Source organism: Phaenicophaeus curvirostris, chromosome 5 (genome assembly GCF_032191515.1).
Source record: "Phaenicophaeus curvirostris isolate KB17595 chromosome 5, BPBGC_Pcur_1.0, whole genome shotgun sequence".
NCBI lineage: Eukaryota > Metazoa > Chordata > Aves > Cuculiformes > Cuculidae > Phaenicophaeus > Phaenicophaeus curvirostris.
Genome location: NC_091396.1, coordinates 45435672 through 45458530, shown reverse-complemented (window position 1 = coordinate 45458530; position 22859 = coordinate 45435672). Strand labels below are relative to the sequence as shown.

Genomic DNA, 22859 nt, shown 5'->3' with positions numbered 1-22859 from the left:
GTGCATGACACTTCACAAGCAGAAAGGAAGACCAGGGCTCTTGCGCCTTGATGTGCCCAATATAAATTTGACACAATTCTCCACAGCAACAGAGCATGGCAGTTGAGGGCCAGGCAACTGGCTGAGAGTGGGGAGTAGGATGCCACCTCAGTGAGAAAGGACAACGCACAGCTTCTGGAGCAGTAGCTGCTCCTGATGGCAGCAGATTGCTTCAGATGACCTCCTTCATATACGTATGCCATTACATTGCATTTTAATTCTCCCCCGCAATAAACACCATTTACATTTATTATTTTAATTCTCTGCTTCTTAAGAGCTCTTCTCCCATAGAGTCCTGTCTGGACATGATGCAGAACAAAAGGAAACTCAGTCCAATACCTTTTCTTACTGTGGCATTCACCTGAGAATGATGGGACTCCTCACTTGGCTTGAGTTTTATGGCTCAGGAACTTCAAATCAGACAGCTGAAACAAAAAGAGATGTTTCATTGTGCACTTTTCCTGCAGCCAAAGTATCTTGAAAGCAAGGATAAGAGTTCCATCAAGTGCCAGGATGATATCTTGTTGTCAGGATACAATGTCTGGTACAGAAGCCTGCTGGTGGTGAGGGGTATTGGAGAGCACCCAGACATCTGCAGAGGATGCTCAGTGTTTTGCAGGAATTAATGCTTGTAGTACTTCCCCTTCTCTTGTCCTTGCTTTTCTTTTCACTGCCTCGGCTTTTTTTTCTACAGGTAGGTTGTTTTTTGAGGTTTTTTTGCCACAGCATTCAGTCATTTCTCTGGTGCTGAGCCAGTATTGTGGTCAGGGCTTGATGAAGGAGGCAGTTGTAGGCACTTGAAGGTAAGGGTCTCAGGTCCATTAGGGTGAGAATCCTCAGATAGTTATGGGGACAAAGTTCAGGGGCACCTGCAAGGCCAGTGGGATAGAGAAGTGGGAGCACCACAGCCAGGGACGATAGCCTTGGCCTAAGCTCAGGTCCGTAAGTGCCTTCCCTCCTGCAACACTCCTTTCTCACCTATCAGGCACATTTTCTCTTCCTGCTGGCACGCTGACATACTGAACTCGACTGCAAAAGTTTGTTTCCCAGTAACACCAGTAAGGGGCAAATAAGTCAAATATAGATTTTTGCGACCACTTTCCCCACACAGTAGGGCGCACCATAAATTGTGACTTGTTTCAAACAGGCTGGTGCTTTGTTGCACAGGCCAGATAAAACAGCCCAGAGCATCATGAACAATGCAATACCCCATCTCCTTGATACCACAGTGGCTGCTTGGTCTTTCTCCTCTGCTCCCCCAAAAGTATTTAGATGTTATATGACTCCAAGAACGAAAAAGAGAGGCTAGAAAGTATGGCAAGGACTTTCACACAGGATGAGGCAATGTCAGTGACAAATCAGCTACTGTTTTGAAGGAGGGCCTTCCTTGTACTCTAGGCAACAAGTCTTGTTTAAAAAAAAATGGCCTCAAGCTCCACCAGCGGAGGTTTAGGCTGGACATTAGGAAAAAATTTTTCACAGAAAGGGCCATTGGGCACTGGAACAGGCTGCCCAGGGAGGTGGTTGCGTCCCCTTCCCTGGAGGTGTTTAAGGCACGGGTGGATGAGGTGCTAAGGGGCATGGTTTAGTGTTTGATAGGAACGGTTGGACTCGATGATCCAGTGGGTCTCTTCCAACCTGGTTATTCTATGATTCTATGATTTAGAAGACCCCTAAGACGCATCTTAGCAACCAGGTATTTTCCCTTATCTAAATATACCCTTGGTGTTCACGCTGCTGGGGCCACCTGAATCTTGAACTTTCTGGCAGAAATTATAACAGCCTGGATTGGTGGGTTGTTACTCAGGCGTTCAGAAGGTGGGCTTTGTTCAATAGATGTAAAACATCTTCTACAGCCGACTCAACCACCCATTCTTCATTTGGGGGCAATTGACCCTTTGTAATAAATATTTCACTCTGTCTTCTGAAGTGCTGGAAATCCTTTTACTAGAGGACATTGTCACAGGGGGAGGTGGAGGATAAGCAATTTTGAAAAAGTGGGGCTCTCAGTGCATCTGTTTCCCCATTTCTATTTTTTCTCTTCATTCACCTGAAAATGTCTTTCTCAGATACAAAGAGATAGCAAGCCATGGATATGCGGTAGATTATTTACTTATTTACTTTAGAACTGTCTGGATTAGTTTTCAATGTGCGCTGCTATCTGAATCATAATGTATACCTGCATAAATACCTTGTAGACCAAGTGTTATCTTCTAGGTCAATTTTACACTGAATGATAACAGCTTAACATTTTGCTGTCCATCTGCCTGACCTCGGTGCTGGGTGCCCCCTAGCTCTCAGGTGCCTGCGTAACAGATACAATACCCCAGGTCCTTCAAGCTTTCTTTCAGAGGTTTGCAGAACACAACCAAAGAGGAAAGATTGAGGGGAATAGGGTGGCTTCTTCTAGAGAAAATTTGCTAGTCACTTTCAACCATGTAAGAGAGGAAAGGATTCATCTTTATATCCACCAGGCATAGGATAAGACCTAAGGCCTTAGAATGCTGCAAGGGAGTGTCAAGTTAGGGATGAGGAAACACTCTGAAATGAGAGCAATGAACTGAACAGATTGACTGGGGGTGGTGGAGAATCTCCATCACCAGATATCTTTGGGACTTGGCCAGATTCTTCTTTGCAAGAGATAGGTATAGTTGGGGCAAGTATATGGCGGAACTGGGAAAGATGGTTGTGTTGGTCTCTGAAAGTGATTTCTCACAATTAGCAGGAGCTTAGCATCAGACTTCTGTTTCAGGAAGACTACGTCCATTCTTACAGCCTCAGTAGTATAATCCAGGTCTGAATGAGGAAAGGGTTGAGCTCCCTTTCCCTTTCAGTGTTCCTGTTCCTACCTAGGCAGATTTGGAGATGTCCAGCATAAAGGTATGCAGCTTGCTGCCCACAATGCTATATTTGTTTTGTTTCTAAATTGAAGACATCAGCCTGCTACTCTTCATAGCCATTCAGTTTGACATAACCAAACAGGAAACTTTTCCAGACAATGTGGGTATTCAAATTTTGAAAGCTAAGTAACTGGAAAAAGAAAGCTCAAAAAAAAATCATAAGGCTTGTATTTAAGTGATAATTTAAGGCAAGCAGCCGTACAAGCAGGTTTACCACAGAGAGCATTAATTTTTTCCAAACTATCACAGCAAATAGCAGAGATTAACTCACTCATTTCAGAGAAAAATTGTCATCAGACTCTATCTTGAATGCTAAACTGTTGGGGCTGTCTGAGGTAATGCACATTTTGAGTTGAAAGAAATGATACATAATTTGCGATGCAATTTAAAGAGAGATCTTGAAAGATGTTGAGCAGTCTGTATCAGAGCATGGAATCAACTGGAAATGCATTTTATTCTGTTTTAAATGTCTGAGTATAAGGAACTAGGAGATCCAGGAACCAAGTTACCAAGATTGCCATCTGCCAGTCATCATCAAGTGTAGCTCAGGCTATTGAGCTAGAAGATGAAAAAACCACAGCTGACTGGCAACTGTATATTATTATTATTATTACTATCAGTAATAATATAATATAATCAGTATATTATACTGATTATGCCTGTGGCTTCCCATCCACTTGCTAAAGAAAGACTCTTGGGAAAGAGTCCATACGAGAGAAAGTCCCTTGGCACAACTTGGCAGCAGGGAAGTGATGAGGCTCAGTGATATCATTGTCTGTCTCTTATCCCAAGTAATAACAAGCCACAGGACAAGAGGATATGGCCTCAGCTTGCACCAGGGGAGGTTTAGATTGGATATTAGGAAAAAATTTCTTCACAGAAAGGGTTGTCAAGCATTAGAACAGGCTACCCAGGGAAGTGGTTGAGTCACCATCCCTGAAGGTATTTAAGGCACATGTAGATGTGACATTTAGGGACATGGTTTAGTGGCAGACTTGGCAGCATTAGGTTTACAGTTGGACTTCATGATCTTAAAAGTCTTTTCCAACCTAACCAGTTCTATGATTCTGAGAGAGAGAAACTGGCTGTGGTATGCTGTACTAATTTCTGGAGAACATCTGCACAGTAGGTAATAACAACCTTAAATTGCTCTTACAGGTATTCCTCATGCCCAGCTGTCAAGGTTTTCCAGAGAAAAGCTTGCCGCATAATCCCTACCCTATTCATAAGACAGTAAAATGTTGACAAGTGGGTGAAAATCTTGACTGTGGTTGCAACCCAGCCTGGACAGTCCAGTGGTCGCTGGGGTAAGACCCTGGGTCTCCCCATAAAATTTAGTGGCTCAGTACCCACCAGGTTAAATGAAGGCTAAACTATTGATCTAAAAGGAATTTATTTATACAGACATTCTTAGGAATAAGACTGGCATTGGCAGGCTACATCTGTGTTAAGGGAAAAGAAAGAAAGAGAGAAAACAGAGGAAAGGGAGAGAGGGAGAGAAAGTGCAAGGACACCACCTGGGCTCCAGTCCTCTTCTCCCTCCCGAGATGATGAGTGCACTGCTGCAAATGCACTTCTTGTAGAGTATTATTTATAGATATTTTGGTAGGCCTGCGCAGTCCTTCTCAAAGTTCAGGAACTAAGTTTGTGGGTGCTTAGAATGGCTCTAGGGTTCGAGGTATCATTCTGCCCCTGCTCTCCCTGCTGGCAAGACTGTAGTATAACCTGTCTGGGCAGCAAGCGCAGCTGAGCTGCTTGCCACAGTGAGATAAGGTGTTGAAGGACACTGCCTCTGCTGCAGCCTCATCAGTGGTTTGAAGACAGCAAAACAAGATGTTTAAGGCTGTCAAAAAGAATCCATCTCTTACACCTACAGTTGAAAAGTAGAGTGGAGAATTACTCCACCTAGACCTAGAAGGTCTCCCCAAAGAAGGAAAAGGGACATAATATTTCTAAGTGCTACACATTCAAGTTCTCTTGTGAGGTTGATTTTACAGCAGGAGAAAAGCAAATTCCTGAAGTAAATATTGTTACTCTTTAATGCTTGCTCCAAACTAACTACTATTCTCATTATTCACTTACTCCCTGTAGTAATCTTCTTACTTACCAGTCTTCCTTTTATACACACATGCAAATGCAGGGGCAAAATCATACCCAGACAACTTCTCCCCCATCCCACCAACATCTCATCATACCAACACAACAGCACTGAAAAAGGGATTTTTTTTTCTGTATTCTAAAATATGAAGGACAAGGTGCTAAAGGGCATGGTTTAGTGTTTGATAGGAATGGTTGGACTCAATGATCTGGTGGGTCTCTTCCAACCTGGTTATTCTATGATTCTATGATTCTATGAAGCCAGTATTTTGACAGTGACAAATCACAAGCATCAATTTGCAGGAGCATTTTAATGACAGTATGGGGGATAATCTGCTCCATCGTTCTTCCATTCTGGTGGAAAACATATTTTTTCCCCTTCCCCTTCCCCTTCCCCTTCCCCTTCCCCTTCCCCTTCCCCTTCCCCTTCCCCTTCCCCTTCCCCTTCCCCTTCCCCTTCCCCTTCCCCCCTTCCCTCCTTCCTTCCTTCCTTCCTTCCTTCCTTCCTTCCTTCCTTCCTTCCTTCCTTCCTTCCTTCCTTCCTTCCCTCCTTCCCTCCTTCCCTCCTTCCCTCCTTCCTTCCCTCCTTCCCTCCTTCCTTCCTTCCCTCCTTCCCTCCTTCCCTCCTTCCCTCCTTCCCTCCTTCCTTCCTTCCTTCCTTCCTTCCTTCCTTCCTTCCTTCCTTCCTTCCTTCCTTCCTTCCTTCCTTCCTTCCTTCCTTCCCTCCTTCCCTCCTTCCCTCCTTCTCTCCTTCCTTCTCTCCTTCCCTCCCCTTCAGCTACAGATTATGATGTTCGCTGTGCAGGCAGGATTAATGTCTTCCATTATATGCAGGCCCTTCAGTCAGAAGTCTTTCATGACATGAAAAGGTTTCTCTGTAATTTTTTTTAACATTATTTTGATGTAAGCTGCTAAAATACAGAGAAAACACTGTCTGATTATTTAAAGATAAAATCCAGGCTGGGTCACGCATCTCTGTTGCAATGCTCAGTCTGCTTTACATTGATGAGTTGAGGGAATATTGGAGGATTTTTATTCTCAGTAGTCGTGACAGGAGAACGAGGGAGGTGGGAGTGAAAGCTTGATCAGTTCTGAGCAGCTTTCCCTCCAGTTCTGCTGAAGGTGTCTCCTCATTGTTCATCACTGCAAATCCAGTGCCTACCGGCTTGGTTTGCACTTGCTTTTATTATAGCCACTGTTTTCTTCTCAGAAATGTTGAATCATGAAAATTATCACAGAGAAGAAGTTATTTCTGATGAAGAGGCCTTGCTGTCACCAGTCTCCACACTAGTGCAAGTGCAGGAGACAAATACAGCCGCTGCCGCCCGCAGGCCTCCCCCCCTAGAATCTGAGACATGAAACTCATGAGACACTTTAATTTTGAGACACTTTAACCATGAGACACTTTAATTTTGCTCTGAACCTTCAGGCAAAGAGAGAGTCTCTCTTGGAGATGCAGAGTCTGTGCTGAAGGGCTGCCCAGTGAGCCTAGGACCCAAGATTAGCTTAAACCCATCTTTGTTTTTTGACAAGCACAGAGTTTGACTGTCTCCAGGGACAAAGCTGCAGCCCGGGAGCCCTCTTCTCTCCCCTTCTCCTGTCATAGGTGGCTCATCCATGGAGGGAGACAAGGATGCTTTACATCAGAGCTGGAGGGCACAGTACATAGGTGTGCAGGAGAGTGAGAGGCTGTGCACGGCGCCTGTGTAGACAGTATAAGGATTGTGTGGGTAGGCAAAAGGGAGCGAAAGTGTGCAGCTGTCAGAGGGTAAGCACATGTCTGCAGATCTTCTCCTGGCATGTCATATCGCCCGGGCAGCACCTGCCCAGCTCAAAGCCTTTCCTAGGTACCTGCCGTTGTGCAAAGCTACCCTGTAAACCTGCAGAGACTGCAGAGACACTTCCTCAGATTTACCCTTGCCTCAGGTGCTGCTTCCAACAGGGCGGTTTTAGGGTGGCAGGAAGAGGTGCGGAAGCCTCACCTCGCCTCCCTCACCCGCATCGTGGGAAGGAAAAATGCTCTGCGGACTGGAGCAGGCAGAACATCCGTCCCCACCTCCCTTCTCCCCCGGTGGGACTTGTCCGGACCTCGGAGCCCCAAGCGCAGCCTCCCCCGCCCCGAGGCCGCGGCTGGTGGTGCTGAAGGGACAGCTCCGGGCAGGGAGCGGGACGGAGGGAGGGAGAGGGAGGGAGAGAGCAAGGGCTGGAACCCGGAGGGACAGGGACAGACACAAAGAGGGAGGACAGGGACGGGGACGAGGCCGAACCGGGAGGAGCAGGGAATCGAGCAGGAGAGGCGAGGGAGAGCGGGCGCCGGGGGTCTGGCCGGCCGGGGGCTCCGCGGGGCCAGGCGCGCCGGTACCGCCCGGGGCCGCGGGGGCTGCGGGGCGGTGAGAGCCGGACCCCGGGGCACCGCGGGGCCGGGGGAGCGGGGGCGCTGCCCGGCTCGGGAGCCCGGAGCCGCAGGTTGCATCCGGACAGCACTCGACCAGCTGTTCCGAGCCTTTTCTAATTTCGTGCCGAGCGGGGCAGCTGTCACGGAGGTAATCTGTACCTCTGTGGCTTTAAAGGATAAATTAGAGCGTTGGATTTGATCCGTATTGCGGTGGATTAGAGCAACCTCTCCCCCCTCCCCTTCTCCTCCCTCCCCCCCTTGCAATTCACTCCCCCCTCCTCCAGCACCACCTTTTTTTTCTCTCCTGCGATACCAAAACTGACCCTGCCCGGCAGAGGGACTCCGCTAGGCGACCGGCACGCCGCGGGAGCCGGCTCTGCCCTGCAGCCGCCGCAGCCCCCCCGGGCACCGCCGCTGCGGCTTCCCGGGAGGCAGACGCCGGGACGCCTTCTCCGGGAGCCGGGGAGCGGTCCCCGTGCCCGGCGGCGACGGAGAGCGGTCCCCGAGGGCGCTTCCCGGAGGCAGCGCGGCCGGGACCCGGCAGGAAATGGAAGGATGAAGTGTGCGGCCGGAGCGGTGATGTTCCTTCTCTCCTTGCTTTCCCCTGCAGGAACGTGATCCACAATGCTAGTTCTCAGGTTGCTCAATGTTGTCGCTCCAGCCTACTTCTTGTGCATCTCCCTAGTGACCTTCGTCCTCCAGATCTTTCTCTTCATCCCCAGCATGTTCAGAGACCCTTCCACCACCCCACTTTTCTCTCCTGCTCTGCTGCATGGGGCCCTCTTCCTCTTCCTCTCAGCTAATGCCCTGGGCAACTACGTCCTTGTGATCCAGAGCTCCCCTGAGGACTTGGGCAAGAGCTTAAACTTGGGTGAAGGAACCGAAGTGGTGGCAGACTGGCTGGATGGAAGCAAGTTCCCTGGCTCAGCCTTGCCCAGCACTCACTTCTGTAGACTGTGTGCCAGAGTCACCCAGAGGCATGACCACCACTGTTTCTTCACAGGGAACTGCATCGGGAGCAAGAACATGCGTAACTTCGTCATGTTCTGTCTCTACACCTCTCTGGCTTGCCTCGACTCCCTGGTGGCAGGCATGGCTTACATTTCTGCTGCACTCTCCATGTCCTTTGCGAACCCACTGGCCTTCCTCACTCTTCTGCCTCACTCCATCAGCCAGTTCTTCTCAGGTAAGGACTCCATCCTGAGAGATGAGGAGCATGTTCCTCCTCCAGGGCTCCTGGGCTAGGGAGGACATAATCTTCCTCAAACAGCTTTTTGTGGGGAGTGCTGGTGGGGAAATGGGCAAGAGAGGCAATTAGCTGTGTTCACCAAAGCCCTTTCCTGGGGGCTGGGGACAGCCTTTGCAAAGGACTTGGCTTCACCTAAAGCAGAGGCTGGAACAATCTTCCTGTTACATCCAGAGCCCCGTTCCTAATGCATTAATCTCTGGGAAATGCCCCATAACTAGCTTGCCAGCAATAGATTAGGGCTATCTGTCATGCAAGGACTGTGTCACAATTAAACAGAGGAGAGGGATTTCACTTATTGTATTGCAGATGAGGGGGATCTTTTGCCTGTCCTACAGGTGTGTGTGTGGGGTGCCTGTAGTTTTTTATATCACACAAGTCTGCAGGTTCCCCATATCACAGCAGAGACATTCTCATTCTCTTCATCTAGGTCCACTCGTCCCCTGCACTCTCACCCACCTCCTGCCTCCTGGCAACACAAACTTACTGTGATCTTGCTGTCCTTCCAACACAGGAGAATTGGGGTTCAAGAAACAGGAAAAAAAGAGGGCTGTTGATGTGATGTTGACTGCTGTCTGAGACAAGGCTCCACAGGGAACTGGGGGAAGTTCTCTGTGCTTGTTCTCTGCAAGAGCTTTGCAGCAAAAGCAAATACCTATTTCTCCCTGTCTGCATCCCTTACTATTTCTTCTGCCTCTTCCCTTCTCCCCCCTCTCCCTGCCCTTCCATAAATATCCACAAGCTTTCCTCTTACCCCTCCTGGCTCTTCCTCTCTTCTGCCAGCCTTGCCTCTTCACCTTTCAACATGCCCTCAGACTCTCCAACCTCAGCCTTTTTGCTGTCCAAATCCAGAAGCTAGATAAAACCTGATCTCAGAGAAGGGACTATCCAGACAGTCTAGGCTGTTGTTCTGCCCTGAAAGTGACTGCAGAAAAATGCAATTCCCCCCCCGCCTCGTGCAGCTCATGCCTTGCACACTCAGATCAGCTTTCTTTAGACTAAAATAGGTATCCCATATATTTTAGCTTCACATATTCAGCAGAGCCAAATAAAAAGGACCCAGAGTCTGTTTTGGCTCATGCACCATCACCAGAAGTGTTGATTATGATCTGAGTGTGGAGTCTCAGCTGCTGGGGATACAGGAGCCAGAGAGGCCCCAGCTTGCTTTTTGAATTTCAGGCTGGGTTTGCAGGGTTGCCATCTGAAAACAAACAAATATCTCTCTACTTGGCAAATTAGCAGATTTGTCATGGTAATCACTGAGAGACAATAAACATGAAATCCTGCCATGACATTTTTATGGAGTCATTTTTCCAAGCAGAATTTTTGTAAATAATATTGCATGAGCTTCACTAGTGTTAAAAACACTAGGAATGATTTTCCCCTGTGCCTAAGCCCTGCTCAGCACAGCAGCCTGCAAGGGGGAGCAGGGATGTGGGAGGAGATTATCAGGGAATTAATTCTCTCTCTTTCTGATTCTGTGGGCTCATCTGCAATGAGCTGAGTCCTGACATATGACTGAAGAGCCTCCAAAGTGCCCCAGCTCTGGTGTCAGCAACTGGAGTGCCCAAGACAGCATGTGGGGAGTGTTAAAGTGGGACACAACCAGGATGAGTTCTAGGCTGGGAGCCAGAACACCCTCAAAAAGCAGCAGCTCCCACCGAACCTCTTGCTTGGCCCAGGGAAGAACTGCTGCCTCACACAGCAATGTATGGGCACGTGGCATCTTGGTTGCTTGGGAGCACCACGTTGGTTGCTGGGTTTCTGACAGTACATTTAACCTCCAGTTCAGGAAAGAAATACAAAGCCTGGAATAGTAACCTGGAAGGGTTGTCCACTCAACATTTTTCAGCTTATGTAACTATTACTTAAGGCTTGTTGTAGGTTACAAATAGAGGATTGCTACAGCAGGAAAAAAAACTTTACCTTTCTTCTTCTCCAGCATGCCCTCTGCACTGAGGGAAAGTGTAAAGGAGGATGAAAGGTGAATCTGCTGAGCTTATGTCAACTAACTGCTTTCACACTGGGAAAATTTTCAGTTGGCTCTTTCTGCCCAGACTGTGCTTGGGATTTCAGGATCTGACCTAGACTCTATAATTTCAGCCTGTGATTCAGCTTTTTTTGCATAGATAATGTATGGCAATAAGCTTGAGATCACACTGGGTCAGTTAAAGCAGAAGTGAATCTGGAACTAAAATGGACTGTGGTGATTAGGAACAAACGGAGAGTGCTTTTGTAAACACAGGTCAGATTGGATCCACAAAAAGAAATTATAGAAAATGCTATCTGTAGGTAACCTGAATAAAAGGTTAAAAAAATCATATGTCCGGAAAGCACAGCTCAGAGATGCTTAACATTTGCAAGGGGAAGGAAGGGTAATTACTTTATTGAGGATAAATTTCAGCAGTTCATAGAAATAAAGCTTATAGCCACCTCACAAATGCTTTAAAGAAAATAACTGTCTTTCTGCACATCTCATCCAAATATCAGCTGTAGGAAAGAACAAATGTCTGTCACGCTCTGGCTCAGCAAAAGAGGGTCACAGAAGCCCATGTTTGGCTCTGGGCTTTCTACCTGATAGATTAAGTTATTCTGACAGAATTAGTATGAGAATTTGTCATCATCCTAAGGGGCTTGTTCTTCCCTCGCTGTATTGCATACGAAGCCCACTGAGCTGAATGGGATCTAATGAGAAGGGAAAGATGACATTGCATTTAGGAAGAAAACTGAATGTCTTCCTGTGCCTTTTTCAAAGCAGGACAATCTCTGAAATCTTGAGGCTGTAGTCAGTGTCCTTATAAATCATCCTCAGAGGAGCCTGCTGCCTGAGCCCAAAGCTTGACATTATCATCATGGGTCAGGCCCAATCTCTCACTTATAGCACTGCCAGGTGGAGAAGCCGGGATTCACAGACTGCAAAACCAGATGACATCATCTAATCTGGCCCTTTATATAAGAGAAGCAAGAGACGCTTACCCAGCCACTGTTGTATTGAACTTAAAACCCGGAGCAGCCATGTACTCCTTTAGGTAGCACACCTCTACTGTCCATACAACCTCTGCTGCAACAGCATTGCTCTTGCAGGGCCATAGAGCAACCAGAGCTTTCACCTGCCCAAATCTGCCTGCCTCATGGCCTTCCAGAGGGATACAAGCATGTAAGAGCTTTTTCTGTTTTAAACCTCACAGGAACCAGTCAGAGGATATTGACTATTTCTACCAACACTGACACACAGTTAATTTTCTTAGTGTGCCTGTGTGTAAATATGGATGTTTAATAATATACCAATATACACAAAATATGTGTGTATGCATTCATATACACACAGAGAGAGTATTATTTTAGTGGGTTTAAATCTGCCTGCACACTGAAAGGTCACTCAGTTATACCTGCTATTATACTAATATTTTCCAGATGGAGATCTAAAATCATTGTAGAGGAAAGGGCACACAGGATATTTTTATTTAAATACATTCAGCATAAATATATACTACAAAAAATGTTGAATTAGGAACTTAAGACCTACAAAATATTTTGAGTATTCTAGCAGCCACTTTAAAAAGGGAATTTGAATTGTATTTTGGAAAGTTTTCTGTTTCTGTTTCTTGCATTCATATGACAGCTGCCTGTGCCTGTTGGTAGAAAAGTAATTACTGATTCATTTTTCTTTAACATATATATATATTGATTTGAGAGAGAGTGAAAGTGACAAATCCCCAGTCTTTCTGCCTTGTATTAATGCACACAGTGAGACTTCTAGAAGCATCTACATGCTATAGGACCCACATCTCTTTTCAAAAGGAGCATAGCAATGTTAGATTCACTGTGATGAGCAGACAGGTCCTTCAGTAAATTAACCATTCTTCAAAATAGTGCTGAAATCTTACAGACACGTTTCACTTTTGGCTGAATTGTCCCTGTTATCTAGACTGTTACTTTGACAGCAAAGGGAGAAGTTTACAGAGACGTCGTTTTAGTATCTCCCCAGAGAGGTTCTTTGCAACAAATGCTACAAAGAAAACAATTTTATATAATGAGAGCAACCAGGCTGTCTTGTTCCTAACTCCTCATTTGTGGGCAGAGTATATAACCAGCTTGTCCGTTCTTAGAAATGAGTGTTACACTGGCATATGAGATGTGTCTAAACTCTTTCTTTTATTATCCTCCTCCCCTCGACTCTTGGCCTGCAGGAGCTCTCCTTAGCTCCGAGATGTTTGTCATCCTCATGCTCTACCTCTGGCTTGGGATCGGACTGGCCTGCGCCGGCTTCTGCTGCCACCAGATGCTGCTGATCCTGCGCGGGCAGACGCGGTACCAGGTGCGGAAAGGGATGGTGGTAAGAGCCCGGCCCTGGAGGGAGAACCTGCGAGAGGTCTTTGGCAAGAGGTGGCTGCTAGGACTTCTCATCCCTGTGCTGAACGTGGGAAGTGACTACTGTGGGCAGAAAGAGAAATAAAATCCCCAGGTGTATGTGTGCATGCCATGCACGCAGCACCTCCTCAGTTCTCTCCCACTGCCTCCTGGATCACTAAAGAGCTGGGCTACTCCATCACTCAGGATTGCAGCCTGGCTATCAAACAGAATAAATTTAGCATGTTAACAAGGAGTTCACAATCTATGTAGATGAAGAGATACCACAGCTTAGTAGTCACATCTCTGCACCTGTGTACATGGCGCAGACTTGGAACTAGCAGAAGAATTAGTCAGACCCTCCTGTGGTTTCCTACCTGACTCCTCCAGCCCCCAGCCCCATTAGCCACCCTACATAGTCCCTAACGAACTGCCGCAGGAGCTTTCAGAAAGTCTCGGCTGTTGTGGCAGACTGCAAAAATGGTGTCTGTTCCTTGGGAGGGGTTTGCAGGGTGCCTTTTTGGTTCTTATATACTTGAGGTAACTTGGCAGTACCGGAAAGCTTTTAATGACAGAACCGCAATGCAATCAAGCCACCCTAGGAGCAAGCTATACACTTGGCTGAGGCAGCAGGTAAACCTTCTTTCCACAGGCTAGAAAATCAGGAAGGAAACAAAGAGAAATACAGAATTTCTTAATTTCTGTTCTAGATCTGTTCCCTATGCAATTATATGTCAGGACTGTAGCTCAATGCAGCCCTTTGCCCAATGACACAGTCCAGGTAAAGCTGCCCTCATGAGAGGGAGCAGTAAGTAAATAAATCTTGATTGGGAAAGGAGAAGAAACCGCAGAGGTGAATAAAAAGGCTATGCCTGATAAGCTGTGTGATGAGGCAGGCTGTGTGTGCCTGTGAGAGAGAGAGAAATCTGGACACACAGCAAGCTGTCAGGAGTGTGGCAAGAGCCCTGCTGATGTGTCTGAGCCCTGATACATCACCCTCTTGCAGGGGCACCTGCACCATTAGTGCTGTGAAGAGTTCAAAATCCTAGAAGACAGCAAGGTTTTCCAGCCAGTCAGGATGCTTCAATTTGCACTAAAATGAACAAACAAAAATATTTACCTTGGACATCCCTGCCACAGCATATTTATAGGCTCTCCAGGGCAATTCCCTCTTGCATTGCTGCAGAGGGGTAAGGGTAAATTCATCCATGTTGTAACTCCATTAAGGAGGTTAATGGAATTACTACAGGGATTAATCAGCCTAATGTGTCAGTTGTTTTCTAGCTGCAGCAGTAGCCCATGAGATCAGTGCTGAGATCCTATGCTAATAGGTGTCTTAAGAAAGGATACCATGACATCTCTACCAGGATCATAGCCCTGGATTCCCCAGAAGCTGCAACAGGAAGCCTCTGTTTTGGCAAACTGCATCAGCTTATGTGGGCAGGATAGAAATCCATTGCTTCTCTGTAGTAGGCTGGAGAGTTCACTAACAAGCTGTGAAAAATGTTATTTCTCCCTCAGAAGTGCTCTTGGTGCTTCCCAGGTAGTGGAATGCACCTGCTTTCATCCTTGCATTTCTCACAAGCCAGAACAGAGGCACTCGTTGCTAAAGGCTTTGTAACCATCCTTCACGCACTGCTTCACGCTTGTATAAACATTTGGATCAATAACAAGCAAAGTCTATTGTGATGAGCAAAGTAACTGGATAATTAAAACTTGTAGGATATATGTCCTTCCACGCCGTGTGTGTTCGCATGAACGCACCACTGTTTCCACGTGTAAGACATTGTATTTTCACTAACAGTGAACAATAAAAGGTGTTCTGTTTTTTTACACAAGCTGTATCATGCTTTTTGACAGTTCATTAACTGTCTCTGTAGATTTGTTACAGCATATGCAAGGTCACATTGAAGGAAAAAACAGGATTTGTTTATTTGCTTTGCCAATAATTCATCATATGATTTTGAACAAGTCCTTTCAATTTTCCTGCTTCAATGATCAATCTAAAAATGCATCTAATAACCGACTTGCAGACCCATTTTAATTTCTGTTTATAAATTACGCTATCAACCTCAACTGAAGGCTACAAGAAAATTAAGCTAGTATCATCACTCACAAACAGCATCTCGCCATAAATTATTCCTTACTCACACAAAGGCATCAAGGTGAGCAGACAGTCACCTTGCCGCTGGAACTGGAGCCAGCACCTTGTGCCGTACACTTTGCCTTGGAAGGATTCCTGGGATTACTGCTAAACCACAGACTGGTTGATTGAACTTCTTTTTGTATATTTCTAAAGGCAACTGGCTCCCAATATGCCAGCCAGCAGCTTCCTCACATCAGCAGAGATTGTGCTTTGACTCTCACTCTCACTCTCTGCTTTTGGTGTTTGACTGACACTGCAGTCTTGGGCAGCTCATGGCTCTCAGTGCCTGCTGCCGCGCTACTGCGGGCTGTAAGCTTTGGGGGCTGCATGCTGAGAAGGGCACGGTCAACTCAGAGTTTTGGTGGGCCACTCTACCAGGACAGCCCCCATGCAGCACAAGAAGATCAGTTGTCCACGAAGCCTCTTCACAGCAAGGGTGGATCACACCCGGACCCTGTGCCGGGGTCATTGCTGTCTGCCTTTGCCATGAAGTCTCAGTCCTTGCTGAAGCACAGAGAGGGTCCAGTTGGAGCAACTGCAGTGAAGTTCCCCATAATTATTTTTCCTGTTGGACACTTGTGTTCCTGGCTGCCTCTCCATTTTATGCAGCTAAACAGTTCCTTTGCAGCAAATTACTGGATTTCAGCAGTAGTGGTGGGACTGTCAGGAGTATACAGGCTTCACAGTTATGATCCTCTGGGATGAAAAGGGCTATAACAATGTAACATTACAGTGACCCTGCATATTGGCTTATTTCTCTGCTCATTCCCAAGTGTGTGGACTGCTCCGTCTGGAATAGAGTAGTGGTTCTGCAGGAACAGTTGAGAGTAGCTCTTCAATTATCCAGCTGCCATGACATCCCTTCCTTGTCATGCCTGTGCATCTGCTTATAAAAGTCCTTGGCAAGAAAATGTAACAGGGCTCAACAGCTGTGAACAGAACATTTGCTCTTTGCTATAATTTGGGAAATGAAGGCTGAGTTCAGTGACAATGTCAAAAATTCTAAATCTGTTCAATAGATAAATAGTAAAAGCTTCTTGTTTTCTGTACTTAGAGAGCCATTTCTTGTTGTTTGCATTTTATTAAATAACAGTTGCAATAGCAAACATATTTTGGAACATAATTTCTTGTGACAATGTTTAAATATTTATAAAGAGCTTTAAAAAAACCCCAAATGCTTAGGGTTTCTCTGGCTTTGGAAAAATCATGAGTACCATTTCTTCCGCAGTAATGCTAGTGGCTGAAGTAAAAGCTCCTTGTTCCCTAAGACCTTAGCGTAGAAACCATAGACTTTTGCTTAGTGGCTTGTCTATTTTAAGTGTGGCTACCTGAAAAAATGGTGCCACCTCTAAGATGTCAGAAGTCTTTGCAAAGACAGCATGGAACAAATTAAAAGATGTAAGCACAAAGTAAATCAGAAGTAATCTGTTCTTAAATATAGTAAGTATCTCATGTAAAATAGGTAGATGGTTTTCCTCTTTGTACTACACAACAGGACAGTCCTCAAAGCCTACATGCAAAACATCTTCATTGAATATCCTCAGAGGATACAGAGTTAAAATATGAAGAGTCTCAAGTAATAAGGCACAGGGAACACATGAGAAAAGATGACATGAAGTAGCATTTATCTGTTTAAGAAATAGCCAACTCAAGGGACATGATCACAGTCTAAAAATACTTGCAAGGAAGCAGAATAAATGAATGAGGAGACTCATTAACTGTAAGGAGATAGCTGGAAGAGGACAGGCAGTCCTGGACTGAGAGAAAGAAAAGACGGGGTCAGAGCTCAGAGTATCTATCTTTAAAACAGGCTGAAGAGAGCAAGCAGAGAAAGTAGCCCCAGTGAGAGCAGAAGTGATTTGATATTGCTGGGGATGATACACTGAAAGCCATCAGGTGGTAGGAGGTATGACAACAGAGTTCAAGTTATTTTCATTGAATGATGACCGAATGGACACAAAGAAAGCCCAGACTGAGAAAACTCATTGCTAATCATTTTCTGCACAAAGAAAAACCTCAAAGCCCCAGCAGAATCAAAAGGGTTTTTCTCTCTTGAACAGCATATGATGTTACTAGCAGGAAGTGGATGGGTAGAAGTCATAAGCAGAAACAGCAGAGTCTGTGTGGTTCTCTTCAAGTATTTAAAGATGAGCCAGAACTATCAGGGCTGTAGTGAAGCCATGAGCTACTTGTTCAATATAAATAAATTATGGGAGAAGAAAATTTAAAGCACCTATGGACTCTCTGTGCCCTGCTAGATATTTAAAACAACGGAAACACGTCAGACAACTTATAGTAACAAACAGTAAGATGTTCTTTAATAACTGCATGTGGGTTCTCTGCTTTTCCAGCTCTTTTCCAGAAAACTAGGGGAATAACGACTTCTTGGAGATAACACTAAAAGTCAGAAAATTGTGCTTTGGTCCTCTTATGGAGCCAGCCAGCCAGCAGCCTTGTCTTCATTACACCAAAGAGGTTTTAGCATTGGTTGTTGTAGTGAATCTAACTGGCAACTGATGTCAAAACTCAGGCACACCAGTCCCATGTCCCCCAAGGCTTTTGTAGACAGCATCTTCTCATTGTCTAGATGTTTATAAATAAAAACCGCAAGTTCTCAAGTTCCAGTTTCATACACTGCCTGCACAGTGCCTCATAGAACACCTTAATAGTAGTCCCTGAATGATTATCAATTAAAAATAATGCATGTGAAAGAGAAGACTCACCTTGTGGTCAAGGGGGTGGGAATGTTTCTTTTGTCTGCTACTGATTTTCTAAACACATACCGGTGGATTTCAACCACCCTGACATATACTGGAGAAAGTAGCATGGCAAGCTGTAGGCAATCCAGGAGACTCTTAGAGGGCATGGAAGTGAATTTCTTAACCCAGCTAATAGACATCCCACTCTGTATTTGAAAAGCCATGGCATTCAGAAGAAGTTCCTGGAAGGAGGCGAGAAAAGGTGACCCTGGGAACTACCGACCTGTCAGCCTCGCCTCTGAGCCTGGGAAGATCATGGAACAGATCCTCCTAGAAGCTATGCTAAAGCACATGGAGGACAGGGAGGTGGTTACACTTTTGATAATTATATCAGATCATATAAAAAAGATTTACATGGAAGAACTGGGAGACCTTCTTAGCATGTGGGAAACACTAAAGACGAGAAAGTAGACATTTCATTAGCTCAACTATTATTACTTATGAATCAACTAGAATGACCTTCTATACTTGTTGGATAAAATTTACTTACAGAAATCACAGTGGAAATTTAACCAATATAAAATTTATATATCCAGCAAAAGCCTAAAATTAAGGTTTGCATTTAAGTTGAAGTATTAAGAGGCTCTACAGATTTTCACTTCCCATCAGAAGTCTCTGAGGCACTAGCAGTCTTACTCTGGTGGTCAGAAGTTCCCAGCACCACGTGAGAGAGTAATTCTTCTGCAGTTAACTAGCCAAATGTCAGGTCTTCTCAGGAATGTGAATTTGGAGAGAAGTGCTCAATCACTTGTGTTATGTAGTGCACAAATAGCAAGACTGTGCCCCTAAAGTTTCATCAAATGCACTACTACAGACTACAAGCTATCTGAAAGAATTATAAATCTTTACATCATCTTGAAAATAAGTCCTTAGAAGTCCTATGTCCTGAACTTTTTCACCTTGGGCTTTGACAAACCCCAGTGTCTCTTCAACAAAATTGTGCAAATCATATAAACACACATAAACAAATACCTTCGTGGACGAAGACACGATAATTAAAATACTCAGCCCTAGTAGTTGCAGAGTACTGTAGTTCAGTCTGAAAAACAGGATTTGAGCATATCCTTAGTTTCAAGCAGAGGCATAGTCCCATAATGACAGGTGCATTACTCACACCCTTAATTTTACTCATGTGTTTCTCAGCTCTGTTAGTTAGGCTATAATACTCAACTTCTTCCAGGACTGATTCCAGGGTATTTTTCTGATTTCAAATATTGAAACCCTTTAGATATGAAAATGTAACATCTTCTAAGCCTCAGGACTTCTGACCCCAGTTTCACATGTTGCATTACTACAGTTACAGGAACAAGTTTACATGCTGGGGAGGAAAATGACATGTGTGGGCATGAAGTAATACATCAGTGAAGAAAGACAGATGTCTGCTTACAACGAGGAAGGTTTGATTTTTTATTGCATCTGCAATGCGGCCAGCTAACAGCCTCTCCATTCTCTTAACCTTGTCAACCTAGAGATATTTATAAAAATATTCCTGGACAGGCACAGAAGTAGAGATTTTATACCCTTGTGTTCCTTCCTTTCAGTTTTCCAAACCACAAGGAACTAGTCTCCCTACTCACTTGTGGAATTATATTAGGGGAAATTAACCTAGTGAGTACATAGTTTAATTTATTAACATGAGACAAGACGTAGGTTAGTATAACCACACACATGCTCAGCCTTTAGAAAATCTAGCACCAGAACCATGACAGCCCACGGCCGTGACTTGTAATGAACACCAATATTGCAATTCTTATACAAGAAGCTTAAAGCACTTTATAACAGGGAACAAGTATTGCTTTTCTCACGTTACAGTCGAGAAGATCAAAGTGCCTTCTCCAAGGTGAGACAAGGAACAGAGCCTGGGACCACCTAAATCCCAACCATATGTTATTGCTTGAATGATTTCGTGCAGCAGTAGCAATGTTGGTGCCAAGTGCTTTTGAGCTGGGTGCAATTTGCAGGATTATAGCCACAAACCTAAGCCTACAGCATACTTTCTGGCTGGAGGAAAAAGGAGGGGATAAGAACAAGTACTCAGTGAAAGCAAGTGAGTTTGTCTCTGCTCTCAAGATACATCTTGGCTCATACATCTAGATAAAATAGGAAAAAATATTTTTGTAGTTAAAAACAGAGCGTTCAGATTTTCAAAAAGAAATCTGGAAAACAGGTTTAGGACACTGCTTGTGGATGGTTACCTTAAAAGCTATTTTCATGAACTTGTGAGAAAAATACTTTGTAATATTCCTGTTCCATATTCTTTTTCCTTTCAGCTTTGTTCTCCTTCCTCTTTGCCAACGGTTTCCACCTACTTATGGCATTAATTTTGTGGAACTTACTTACTTCATCTTTTTCCACTTTTCTCCCCTCAAGTTGCTGAGATTTTAGGTGTCAGCCATATGGCAACCAGTTCTTCACTCAAAGTTCTCTTATTTTATCTTCTACCTGATGTGACTGCTTAGACAGTAGAAAAGCAATGGAAAATTACTGGGCATTGAGAACAGTGTATGATTTAAAACAAACATTTTGTCGTGCCAAGGAAATACTGAACATCAATAGCAGTCACTGGAGGATGATTGAAAGCTGATACTACACGTCATAAATATCACACCTACATCAAGATTCTTTTGAGTTAATAAGATAAAGACCAGGGCAAATTGCAAAAAGAAAGAAAAAGTCCAAAAGCATTTGTTAGGCACGTCAGTGCTAATGGCACTTGTTGGACATTGTGAACATAATTGCCAGTATCGATTTCATGCTGTTATGTGTGCTCAGGTTAGGGCATTTCTGGCCTGGATCTTTGGTACCATGGAAATGTATGAGGAGAGTCCAAGAAGAATTGAGTGTTGCTATAGTTGTTCTCATTCCAAACAGAAACAATTGCAGGTAAATAGATACTTATTTTTAGTCACATTTATATCCTATAGGGACATAAAATGGATGCTGCAGCCCATTTACTGAAAAATGATGTGCAAAGAACTGGTCTTGCATCAGAACAAGGTGTGATAAATTACAAAAGCATACCCAAAGCTAAGCTAAGCTGTGGAGAACAATGGGGTGTTTTTCTCCCTTTCCCATACTAATGTGAGATGCTGGCAGTGGTCTGTTACTGCTATTGTCATTAATTTTTAAGAGGTAATAGCGAAGCTTTGCAAGGCTACTGAGTGCTTGGTTGTTACTGAGCCAAATGCTAGAACAGGGAGATGAAGCAGTAATGCGGGTACTCCCCTAAGGTGTTCACCCATGGATAAGCAGATATTATAATGACACGGAACAGGAAAAGTGATACTGGGGAGTAATGTCACCCTCACGAGTTCAGGATTTTTAGTTTATTGGCATCCAGACATTCATTTGCTTCCACTCATCCAACTGACTGACAAACAACTCCTTTTATATCAGATGGCTCTAGTGTCTTAGACTGGGAGGTGTTCGGGTGCTGGAGAAGCAGTAAAACTTGAAAAAATGAGCCTTAGAAACTGCAGTAATGCTTCTCATAACTGCCGTCTCCAGCATCAGGCAGAGGCAGTGCATCATTCTGCTTCATCTAACATTACTGTTTCAAGTTTGGCTATGGAAAAAAAGGTCAGGGTTACAATTTTAATATGGATGCAAGGTTTCACTTTGTATCCCAGCCTTTCATAGAAATATACCCTTTGGCTTTGGCCATGAGGCGTATGTCCAGCCTGCCCAGCTTGATTTCGAACTGCTGAAAACTAGTCAGGGCCATTCATGTATCTGTGCACCAACATCTTGCTCTGAAACACATTGCCTCTCTAACTACAACAGCCTCTACCACATGCTGCCATTACAGGCCACAAGCACCACAGCAACAGACCCTCAGTGCACTTCACCACTCTGCTCTTTTCCAGTTTGGGTTGGCTGCAGCTCCCATTGCACATCTGGAAGCATTTCAGTATTCAGATGATAATCTTCAAGTTCAGACTCACCCTCCTTGCACAATTAGTGTGGAAACGAATGTTTTTGGATTTTTTTTCTGTCCATTTCTCACACAGTTGATGTCAGTAACCGGCTTCCAGAGCGTTCTCAGAAAGCATTATTGCATAAACACGCTGCAAGCATGGTCAGTGATAGGATACTGAACAGTGAAAGCCAATTTCAATTTGATGCAGACCATTCTTTCCTCACTTCTGAGCACATTTAGACACATTGTATAGCATTATCATTTACATGGAAGGCAGTACTTAGCAAGAAAACAAAACAAAAGTCATTGTTAACATTCACTCTAGGTAAAACAGTTTTTCTACTGTCCACTCCTATTTCACACCTTCCACACTAAACACTGCTGCTCTCACAAAAGTCGTTGCATTAAAGTCTGCATCCGGCAAATGCAGTAGAACTCCCAATCTGGCACAGCAATGTTTTCTACCAAACCCCTCAATATTCTTTTTAATTAGAATTTTTAGCGATATGGCAAAACAATGGCGTTTGTACTCATTGGGCTAACAATTTTCTCAGGAGGTACTGTTTCATCCTCACTTACTTAGGAGCTCTCTATTAGTCTCCTACTCCATTGCAGACAACTGAGCAGTTTTGGCTGTACATGCGCTTCTGCTTCTTCAGTATGAGGTGACAGAACCATCCATCAAAGTTGGGGCCCTGTTTCCTGTACAGGCAACCCAAAACAACCCAGGAGAAAGGGATGAGGGCAAAGGAAAATAACACCTTCTCCCACCCCCATAGTCCAGGCTATTTCCATGGTGCTTGAGATTCACTGAAAAATTGATGCTATGACTAATGCCACAAAATACTAAGCTTCCAGCCAAAATACATTTTCATTTCCAATAAAAACGTGGGAGTTCCCCACTGAAAACACATATATTTTTCAAGTAGACCTATCTATTATAACCCCAAAAGCATTGGTTTTCTGTCTGTTACAGTATTTCTTAGTCTTGGTAAATGTAAGTGGAAT

The 22859-nt window shown here is 44.6% G+C and overlaps 1 protein-coding gene across 1 annotated transcript; it reads left to right on the top strand.

Moving 5' to 3' along the window:
- The first annotated feature begins 7917 nt into the window (after positions 1 to 7917).
- ZDHHC22 (zinc finger DHHC-type palmitoyltransferase 22) lies at positions 7918 to 13770 on the top strand. Its single transcript, XM_069858517.1, has 2 exons — positions 7918 to 8617; positions 12868 to 13770. Exons 1-2 carry the CDS (start codon positions 8056 to 8058, stop codon positions 13131 to 13133), a joined length of 828 nt encoding a protein of 275 aa, XP_069714618.1. The 5' UTR covers positions 7918 to 8055; the 3' UTR covers positions 13134 to 13770.
- The last annotated feature ends 9089 nt before the right edge of the window (positions 13771 to 22859 follow it).